We start from the raw sequence: 11,203 nt of genomic DNA on the forward strand, positions 1-11,203 counted from the left end.
ACAAAGGGTGGATATAGTCTAGAGGGGTCGGATAAGGGTTGTAGAGGCGGTTAAAAGAGGAAAAATCGGATTTTGACAAATTTTTCCGGCATTACGGAAAAATTGTGTCGAAGTCCCAAATTCGGCGAATTATTTAGGGGGCCAAACGACCTTCGATAGCAATGCATGTTACTCTTTGGAATCCTCTATGAGTGTAGAATGTTAGGTAAAAATTTCATCAAATTTGGAGTTTGGAAAGTGGATCAAACCCAGGATGAAGTAACCGGCTGTCAGTCCGGGTTACTGTTCATCCGAGTGGGAAAATAGGGGATTTCATGCCATAATAGGGTATTAAGCCCAGATTAAGCTAAGGGGACCTTGTACTCATGCAAGGGAGTCCCTAATACACATAAATGGTGAGTTAATTAATAAAAAAGAAAAAAAGAAAGAAAAGAAAATATTTAGGAAATGGGGGAGTTGAATCAATTAAAGTCTCCTATATTATAATTGGCACGTAGATTATAGCCCTTGATACAAAACTAAATGTATTGTAAATGCATGTCACAGTTGGGCAAGAAGCTAGGGAACAAGAGGAAGAAGTCCCCTGCTGCCTACTGTAAAATTCTAGAGGCGTATCGAGGCCGTGCCGGATTGGCAGGTGAGTGGGAGCTTGTACTTTGCACCATGAGCACATTCCTTATTCATTTTCATGAATGTTGCCAAGTGTGACTTGATTCCACCTGAGCTTATTGATTGATTGTTGTAGTAGATTCCTCTATAATCTTGATTCTCTATGCTTGATTATTCTGTACATGCATTTGAGGGAACATTGAGAGGAATTACGAGGGGTTGATGAGTAATCAAATTGATTCCGAATTGTGAAATGATTTCTTTTGTAAATTGATTTCATTTCCTCTATTTCAAAGACTTGTGAGTGGTAGCTTTGATTATACTCCTTTATGAGTAATTAAATTGGATCTGAATTGTGAAATGACTTCTTTTGTAGATTGATTCCATTTCCTCTATTTCAAAGACTTGTGAGTGGTAGCTTTGATTATACTCCTTTATGAGTAATTAAATTGGATCTGAATTGTAAAATGACTTCTTTTGTAGATTGATTTCATTTCCTCTATTTCAAAGACTTGTAGAGCCCTTCTCATGGTATATTGAGTTGCATTGTACTCCCGTGATTCCTCACTCCCAACCCTGATGTTAGTTATAATTGGGTCGTGGCCGAGTGAGTGGTAGTCTTGATTATGCTCCTTTTTAGTAGAGTATTGGGAGGGTGCATTATGGCATTTATGCATGGCTTGGCAGTATCTGCAGGACACCTATAGTCGATGGGGTTGAACATCGGCCTTTGTGCACATAGTAGCCTTCTGGGTGGGCGGAGCCCAGTCCCTTCCTAGGGGGGACACGGCCCTAGGCGTAGGATCGGCCGGTCCTACGACTTATATTCTACTTGCCGCCGGGCATAGTAAGACCCCGCGAGGTGCAGTATGGCTTTCCGCGGATGTAGAATTTCAGCGAGGTGCCATTTAGTATGTAGATGTGAGATGGATTTCTATTCTGGATACTGGCCGGCATTTACATGATTAGTGTGGTGTCTTATCTTGCATATGCATTTGACAGTAGGGAGTTGTTGCTGGTTCGCCTGGGGCGTAAAACCCACCTCCCGACAGCTGTCTAGTAATGATTTCAGCATATTGACACCTGATTTGTATGTTCCAGCATTATGATCTGTTGAGCATATTCATGAGTAGCATATATGTTTACTTGATTATTCTATATATGCTTCAGATGAGTTGATATTGATTGTGGTGATATTGATGATTTACTCCATATTCTCTATATTGAGATCATGTTCATCTTGTTATTGCTCTTGAGATTTCACCTCGAGCCATGATTATATCTTGTCTCATGTGCATAGTACTCTCTACTCCACTCACTGAGTATTTATATACTCACTCCCCAGTTTGGTGTTTTTGATTGCAGGGCAGGTATTGTATAGAGAAGAGCAGGGTTAGAGATTGCCTGCTAGCTGTGCCGCTTCATAGTATAGTATAGTATAATGTAGATAGAGGTTTATACCCTTTTGGTGTATTATAAACCTTCTGTTGTATATAGTGTATAGTTACAGTCATAGATCCTGTTGTGGATATGGGTTTGACCATGGATGGAATGGGATCCAGATTTTTATACATATGAGTTATATGCCTGAGATAATGTATTGATATATATTGTCCAGGTTCATTATGTGACGGATTATGTGATTGCTGCTCTGACAGGTAGTGTGTTGTATCTATTGAGATAATCCTGACAGGTCACTATAGGAAAAGTGATCATTTTGTGCATGCATCATGCCAAATTTTTCAAGATTTATTGATGACTGATAGGTAGTAGGGTTCTACGCGGTGGCCACCGCCTTATGCCTACCCGCACCCTAGGACCATTGCGGCGGCCCGCCGGGAACGGGGCGGGGGTCGTGACAAAGCTTGGTATCAGGTGGGGACCTCTACTGCCAGCACTGCATTATAAAGCGGGAAAATCAGAAACAAAAAGGAAAGGGCTGAAAGAGAACAGAGGAAAATGAGTAAGGGGAAAGGGCAAAGCAGCCGAGATCTGAGGGAGCAAGTCTCCCGGAGGGCCCGACGGAGCAGTCTGTACGCTCAGCTCCACCTGCCCCACGTAAGAGGAAGTGGAGGAGAAGAGGTCAGTCACAGGATGCTTCTCTACCATCAGCACCTCGTCCTCCGGTCACTATGGCCAGAACTGAATCCAAGTTCCAATCATGGCCAGTGTGTGGCATATGTGGGAAGCAGCACCCTGGCAGATGCAGAATGGGTCAGGGAGTGTGCTACAGGTATGGACAGCCGGGTCATTTTGTCAGAGAATGCCCGCAGGGTGCCACTGATAGTCAACTTTAAAGACCACGCAATAGCACGTATCTAGTAGGATAGTGATTACGGGTATCGATCCACAGGGATTGGGGTATAGTTATTTTTCTTAAAAATAAAAATATTTAAAAGGAAGAGTTTGTGAAGAAAAACTAAACTAAGGAATTTAATAAAAATGCAATTAAAAGGATATCAGTTGGAGGAACCTAGGGCATGGAATTCACCACTAACATCGGAACAAGGGTTATTTATATTTTATTTCGTTCTTGGATTAACATGCAAATTGGCTACAAGCCTAATAAGCATTTAAATAAAAATTCACAAAAGTAATTTGGGCATAATCCATCTTCAGTTGGCATGAAATGTCTACCCTAATCTAAGGTGGCAGCACATCGCATCTTCCCTAAGCATGGATTATCTTATATTTACCTAGTGATCATGAAGAACAGTTGTACGAACATCATACTTAAAATCACAGAAATTAAATATGATTCAAAAGAAGATATCCATTAAAAACATTAAGTTCATACAACCCCAAGAATATAAAATCAAATATAAAATCCTTATTCCTTTGTTAGGGCTGCATCCAGCCCTGGAGAAGAAATCAGCCCTGCATATAGTTGTGGACGATAGCAGCAGTGCGAAGAGCTTCCATCTTCTTCCTCCCTTCCTTTCCTGATTCCTTCCTCCCTTCCTCCTCTGCTTATTTTTTTATTTCTCTGGTATTCCCTCCTGAGAAGAGATTGGAATGCCTTCTCTATTTCACGGTTGACCCTTTTATAGGCTGCGCCCTTCCTTCTCCTCTTCTTCGTTTCACGTCATGGATAAGGATGAACCCTTTGCCATTGGGATGAAGTTTGGACTGATTCGTTGGACTGCTGTGGTTCGGATCTTAGATCCGGCTGCTGGGATGCTGATCAAAGGAGAAGATGCGTGAAGCCGGACGTGTGGGAAGATGAAGTCAATCCGAACGGCTGGAATGCTAGTTCGGTTGGGAGGAAGTGGCTCACAGGTTGCTTTATTTTCGGAGAAGATGACTCTAGAATGCAGGGGATTTGGATAAAGAAGAGATGGATTACATCCGTGGATGAGGTGCTGGGAACGTAACTGGGAGCTGATCCCTTGTCGATGGAGGAGGCTTTGGAGAGGATCTCGGACGGTTGCTGGCTTCCAGATGCTGTGAAGACGAGTTGGGATCCTGTTCCAAAATAGGGGAGGATGGAGTTCCTTGCCGTGAAGCTCGGAATGGTTGTTGTAGAGCTGGGAAGAACGCGTAGACTCATCCATTGATAGGCTGGGAGATGATCCGAAACGAGAGGATCTAGATTCGGCTGGTGTTTGAATGTTGGATAAAGATAGAAGTTTGTTTTTTTGGCAAGCATCGCGGGAGGAGCTGTTCCGGAAGCCTTGGAGATGAAGACACGGGAGGAATGAGCTGGGAATCCTGTTGGATGTGGGATAGATCACAAACGGAGGATCATGTGGGATGCTATGCATTTAGTTGTTTGATCCGAACGGGAAAACAACCTGTGAAGCTCGGGATTTGACTGGCCACGAGATGAAGATGAATCACAGATATGGTGAGCTGGGACGGACATGGAGGAGATGAGGAGGAAGAGGATACGGCTGAATGGCGGATTGGAGCTTATCCGGGAGAAGAAGATCACGGAGAAGATGGGATTGATCTCGGTTTGGGAAGCGGCTGAGAAGAAATCTAGGAGGAAGGTGACATGGTTACAACGCGGAGAAACAGGGGAAAAGAATGACTTGGAAGATGCTTTGGATGCGGACGAGATTGGCTTGTGTTGCTGGGGGTTCAAACCGAGAACGATTGGCACAGCGGTGTGAACGGGGTTCCCTTGGAATTGCTTCGGTTGCGCTCCACCTTCCACCGGGAAACCTGCAAGCAAGCCTCGCACCACCACCGGGGTAGTGGGGGCCCTCCGACGATCAAGTTAGGGAAGATCGAAGGAGAAGGAGAGGTAGCAGGTAAGATGATACTCTGGAAAATCTTGCTTACCCTCCCCCTTTCCCCCCAGCCGCATATATACCAGGCTGGGGGGTTCTTTTGGGGATTGGTCATCGTGTGGCGCGATGGGGTTGCCACTGACATGGCCGTTACAGGGCGTCGTGGGGCAGCGCTGGGTACGGCTATGGCAGGGCGTAGTGGAGTTCCGCTTTGTACGGCTGTTACAGGGGATCGTGAAACAGCGTCGGATACGGCTGTTGCAGGGAGTAGTGGAGCAGGGGGCCGCGGCGTGCCTCAGGGGAACAGTCTGTTGTTGTCAGAGATTGCCGACTCGGGGTCGGATTGCTGGATCAAGGGGCAGCCGACTCGGGGTCGGGCTGCGGAGCCGAAGATATCCGACCCGAGGTCGGATTGCTGGATCAAGGGGCAGCCGACTCGGGGTCGGGCTGCGGAGCCGAAGATATCCGACCCGAGGTCGGATTGCTGGATCAAGGGGCAGCCGTAGTCTTCCCGGGCGCGCGTGCCGGTCACGTGGGGCATGGTGGCTAAGTTCCCCCGTAACAGTAGCCCCCCACTTCCGAGCCTGGAACCAGGAGGGGAACGGGTGGAGGGAGTGATGCTTCGAGATTGCCGCCATCCCTCGGAAAGGCGCGCGCGCTTCGAGCTCCCCGCCTTCTTTACGGCGTATGGCGGTTGTCGCTGATCTGGCGGTCTGTGGATTTCGGCGGACATCCTTCCTTAATGGCGTCGATTCGCCTTTGGGTCACGAACGAACCTTCGGCAGCCAGGCGTCCTCTGGCGCCACCGAGGCGTCACCCGCCTTTCCGCCTATTTAACCGGGGGCCCTCCCCCGTCCGCCTTTCTCTTCACAGGCATCCTCGAGTTTCTCCCTTGTGCTGCTGCCGTTGCCGTCGGACTGTTCGTTCGCTCCTCCTTTGGCGCTCTCGGAGCCGTTCTTCCTTCCCTTCCGGTGAGTTGCCCCACTCTGCAATTTAGGGCCCTCCGTACTTTCTCCTTTCGTATCAGTGTACCCCAGTCGTTTCGGTCCCTTCTCCCCTCTTGACCCCGTCCTGACCGTAGATTCACTGGCCGTTAGGGATGGACGAAGTAAGAGCAGACCGCATTCAGTCGGAGCTGGTCCCCGAAGACCTAGATAGGTTCGTGGCCCGGTACCACCATCCCGAAACCTGCAATGTTACGCTCCTGGGGCCTGAGGAGAGGATGTCCCATCCTCCTCCAGGGAAGGTCGCCATCAATGAGGACATCCTTCGGGCTGGGTTCCGCCTTCCCCTCTCGGACTTAGTCGTGCAGGTGCTTTGAGGTTTAAGAGTGGCGCCGACGCAACTGGTGCCGAACTCATGGCGTACCCTGACGGCCTTCCAGGTTCTCTGCTGCATGCACGAGGTTTCTGCCACCCTGAACGTCTTTTGGGAATGCTATGGCCTGAACGGCCACCCCCGGGACAGAGGGTGGTGGTGCTTTGCGGCGCGGCGAGGGTGCGGCCTCGTCAAGGAGGCTCCTTCCTCCATTCATGGCTGGAAGGAGCGTTTCTTTTTCATCGACGTAGATCCCTCTTGGGGAATCGGGACAACCTGGGAGACGCCGATGAAGTCCCCGATCGGCCTATCGAGGTTGTCGAGGGAGGAGTCCGATGGCGTCGCCGTCTTGAGGGGGTTGGTTGCCGAGGGCCGGCTCCCCCCGGTGGCTAGCCTTATTTCCGAGGATGCCTTGGTGAACGTCGGTCTGAGCTCGGTCCCCGCCGACCGTGAGCCCGCCACCACTTCTTCTTTTTTAGCTCTTTTCTCCTCTTTCCTTTCTTCTTTCCATCGGTTTCTTAGTTTCTAACCATCTCGTCCTTTTTGCAGAAATCGACGACGTCATGCAGTCGGACAAGGCAATGGCTGTTAGTAGGGCGTCCCTACTGGAAGCGGTCCAGAGGAAGAAACGGACTCCTCCGAGCGGGGTCCCACCGGCGAAGAAGCCCCGCCAGCAGGCGACTCCGACGCCGACAGACGGGTCCGGGCCCATCGATCAGGGGGACGCCGCGGGCTCGGACCGACAGTTGACGCCGTATCAGCCCTCCAGTGATGAGACTATCGTTTTTCCGGAGGTGTCATCCGAGCGCGCCCGGGGCGGCCGGGTCGGACGCAGTCGGTCCCTAGCCCGATCTTCGACTCGGTCGGCTTCGGATGATACGAGAAGGGGGGGCGCGCCGAGGCCCCGGCTGAGCGGGACCCTGTCGATCTCTGGCGTGGCCCCTGCCCCGCGCACGGTTGGCATGACTCTCTCCCAAGCGATGGGTAAGGGTAAGGCTGCAGAACCACCGTCCGGCTCCGGGGCGAAGTCGGGGTCGGCCTTCACTTTCGCCGGCGCCCGAAACCTCGTCGAGACGGTGCTGCTGGAGAGGGACCGTAGGCAGGTCCGGCAGATGAGCATCCCTGAAGTCGGAGCTGCCAGCTGCGTCTGTCTCATGTCGGTGAGTGTTCTTTTGGTCGCTTTCATCGTTTATAGGCTCTGTTGATCCCCGTCTGACGCTCTCATTTTTCCTATCTCTTAGCTCGCCCAGTACATGATCCGCCTGGAGGAGAGCCACGAGGAACAGGCGAGGCTTCTGGCGAGGACCGAGAGCCGACTGAAAGCTGTAGAGGAGGGAGGCCAGGCTGCGGCGGGGAGGACGACCAGGGACCTCGAAACGAGGCTCCAGGTGGCCGAAGAGCGGGCACTCGGCTTCGCCGTCCTCGAGAGGCAACTGTTGGATGCTCAGGAGCAACTCAAGGTTGCCTCGGGTCTCGAAAGCGAGATCAGGAAGGCGGAGGAGCGGGCCGAAAAGCAGTCCTGGAAGGCTGCCGATTCCGGGAGAGGTGGGAGAAGGCCCAGCAGTCGGCCGACAACGCCCGCAACCGAACCCGATCTCTTGAAGCCAAGCTGGCCGAATTGGAGTCGGCCTTGGAGGGGACTCGTGCGAGCAACCAGGAGCTTCATTCGCGCCTGGAGGAGGCTGAGGCTGCTCGCGTCGCTGCTGAGGCGAGGCACATGGAGGCTCGGGCCGATCTGCTGAGGGTCTCCTCCGAGGCGGACGACCGGATTGTGGCGAAGGTCATGGAAGCGAAAGCTCAGATTACGGAGCGAGCGGAGGCTGCGCTGGCCGAGAAGAGCGCGGAAATTGAGCGTCAGGCGGTACAGGCCTATCGTCAGTCCGCCGAGTTCATCCGTGACATGTCGGACGCGGGGTCCGACTCCTTTGCCTTAGGCTTCGATGAAGGCCTGGCAAGGGTGTCCGCTAAATACCCCGGAATTGACCTGAGTGGGGTCTCCCTCCTCGACTCCCCTCCGATGCCATTGCCTGCCGATTCTCCAACCGTCTCCCCACCCTTCGTGGACGTGCTCGTCGTTCCCGACTCAGGGGTTCCTCCAAACTGACTCTCTGTACTTTTCTTTGTTCTTTTCTTTGTATGTTGGCGTTTTGCCATGTTGTATGGGTCTCGGCCCTGATGCAACGAAAGTTAATGCAAACAGAGTATTTCCTCATTTCACTTTCGTCCTTCCTCTTCTTAACTCTTGGTAGCGTCTCGCCGACTCCTGACTCTTGAAGTTCTTCCGGCGCTAGGCCAGGCATCCGAGGGTTAGGCCTCAGGAAATTCTTCCGGCGCTAGGCCAGGCATCCGAGGGTTAGGCCTCAGGAAATTCTTCCGGCGCTAGGCCAGGCATCCGGGGGTTAGGCCTCAGGAAATTCTTCCAGCGCTAGGCCAGGCATCCGAGGGTTAGGCCTCAGGAAATTCTTCCGGCGCTAGGCCAGGCATCCGAGGGTTAGGCCTCAGGAAATTCTTCCGGCGCTAGGCCAGGCATCCGAGGGTTGGGCCTCAGGAAATTCTTCCGGCGCTAGGCCAGGCATCCGAGGGTTAGGCCTCAGGAAATTCTTCCGGCGCTAGGCCAGGCATCCGAGGGTTAGGCCTCAAAAAATTCTTCCGCTGGTCGGCCAAGGCTGGCGCAAGCCGAGGCGACCGGTCGGGGCTTCAGGCTAGTCTGCTCCCGGGATGATCATCGGGTTAGCCTGGCATCCGAGGGCCGAGCCTCGGGGAATTCCGCTCGTTGGTCGGCCAAGGCTGGCGCAAGCCGAGGCGACCGGTCGGGGCTTCAGGCTAGTCTGCTCCCGGGATGATCATCGGGTTACCCTGGCATCCGAGGGCCGAGCCTCGGGGAATTCCGCTCGTTGGTCGGCCAAGGCTGGCGCAAGCCGAGGCGACCGGTCGGGGCTTCAGGCTAGTCTGCTCCCGGGATGATCATCGGGTTAGCCTGGCATCCGAGGGCCGAGCCTCGGGGAATTCCGCTCGTTGGTCGGCCAAGGCTGGCGCAAGCCGAGGCGACCGGTCGGGGCTTCAGGCTAGTCTGCTCCCGGGATGATCATCGGGTTAGCCTGGCATCCGAGGGCCGAGCCTCGGGGAATTCCGCTCGTTGGTCGGCCAAGGCTGGCGCAAGCCGAGGCGACCGGTCGGGGCTTCAGGCTAGTCTGCTCCCGGGATGATCATCGGGTTAGCCTGGCATCCGAGGGCCGAGCCTCGAGGAATTCCGCTCGTTGGTCGGCCAAGGCTGGCGCAAGCCGAGGCGACCGGTCGGGGCTTCAGGCTAGTCTGCTCCCGGGATGATCATCGGGTTAGCCTGGCATCCGAGGGCCGAGCCTCGGGGAATTCCGCTCGTTGGTCGGCCAAGGCTGGCGCAAGCCGAGGCGACCGGTCGGGGCTTCAGGCTAGTCTGCTCCCGGGATGATCATCGGGTTAGCCTGGTATCCGAGGGCCGAGCCTTGGGGAATTCCGCTCGTTGGCCACGCGCCTGTCACTTGCCGCTCGACGGGGTTTCTGTTGGAAACCCGCCCATGACGCTGATATTTCAAAAATTAAATCAGGTGGCAGCGGAAGAGGCATGTGCGGGATCGACGTTCATCGCATGAACGTTGTTTCGAGACCTTTCGTAATTAGGTAAGAATTAAAACTTTTAAAACTATTAGGAAGATCAAATCTTCACCTTGCGCGGGTAGATGATCACCGCAAATCTGAATTCGTGGTTTTGGAAGAGGGTTCGCTTGAAGCCGTTCAAACGTCCGGCCTCTACGGGTATCCACACGAAGCAGGATCCGATCCAAGCTCTCTATCTCACCGGGGTGCTAGCTCCCTTGCAGAGATAGCTTTGATGGCTGATGTCCTCTCTTTCAATCAACTCTTGATTGCACTTGAGAGGAGGAAGAAGAAGGATGAAGAAGAGGAAGAAGATCAAAGCCCTTCGCAGCCTTCTTCTCTTCACACGCGTTGAAGCCAAGGAAGAAGACCAAGAGGAGGGAGACGCCTCCTCTTCTTTTCCCTTTGCTGATGGCGGCTGAACCAAAGGAGGAGCAAGAGGGGGGCGTACGGCAGCAAGGAAGAAGCCTTCTCATCTCATCTATTAGGTCAGCCCCCATGAAGCCCTCTTTAAATAACAAGTGGAGCTCCTAACTTTTAGGAGCTCCCTTGAAATAATTCCAAGAGGGGCACCGGCCCCTCTTGTTGCCGCACCAAGCAAAATGAAAGGAGGAGGGGCGTGTGCCCCTCCTTCATGGTTGCCCTAATCCTCATTAGGTAAGGATTTGGATGCCCTAATGTGGTTAAGTCCTAATCCAATTAGGCTTAACCAAATTGGGTTCAATCTATGCCAGTCCTAATCCAATTAGGACTTGAATGAATCATGACTCAATTGAACTCTTCAATCCTAATCCAATTAGGAGTCATGTTGATTCATTAGATTAATAATTAATTTAGACTTAAGAAATCCTAATCTAATTAGGATGTATTTAATTTTAGTCCTAATCCAATTAGGACTTTATTTGAATCCGAAGTCCTAATCTAATTAGGATTTCTAGGAATCCTACTCCAAGTAGGAATCCAATTCAAAATTCCTAATCTCATTAGGATTGTAGGAATCCTATTCCAAATAGGAATCCCAGTCCTACTCCAACTAGGATTCCCAGTCCTAATCCAATTAGGACTCTAGGAATCCTACCCGAAGTAGGATTTGTGTTTAAGTCCAATTAATTAATTCCCTTTGTTCCTTCTTCAACTTCTTATCAATCAAATTGATTTCTTGTGATTCCTAATCACGATTTCAACCATCGGATCGGTCAATACTTCTAGTGTGTGTGACCCCATAGGTTCTATTCTGACTGGTAGTGAGATATATTGTGATCTCTATCTCAATATCATTGAAAACTCCTTTCAATGGGTTGGAACGATTCCAACTCAACTCGTTAGGGTTTATCGATCATCGAGATAATCCCTATGAGTCCCACCATCCACCAGTGACACCTAGCAGCATGTAGTGGCTACCCAGTAGA

General features: G+C 51.7%; 1 protein-coding gene across 1 annotated transcript; it reads left to right on the forward strand.

Annotated features, from left to right (window-relative positions):
- The first annotated feature begins 7,137 nt into the window (after positions 1 to 7,137).
- LOC149753720 (uncharacterized) lies at positions 7,138 to 10,296 on the forward strand. The gene is made up of 3 exons (XM_089930374.1): positions 7,138 to 7,321; positions 7,403 to 7,706; positions 10,283 to 10,296. The coding sequence occupies exons 1-3, from the start codon at positions 7,142 to 7,144 to the stop codon at positions 10,294 to 10,296; spliced, it is 498 nt and encodes a 165-aa protein (XP_089786500.1). The 5' UTR covers positions 7,138 to 7,141.
- The last annotated feature ends 907 nt before the right edge of the window (positions 10,297 to 11,203 follow it).

Source organism: Phoenix dactylifera, chromosome 4, assembly GCF_051530095.1.
Source record: "Phoenix dactylifera cultivar Ajwa chromosome 4, Ajwa_hap1_PhDact_Kaust_v1.1, whole genome shotgun sequence".
Lineage (NCBI taxonomy): Eukaryota > Viridiplantae > Streptophyta > Magnoliopsida > Arecales > Arecaceae > Phoenix > Phoenix dactylifera.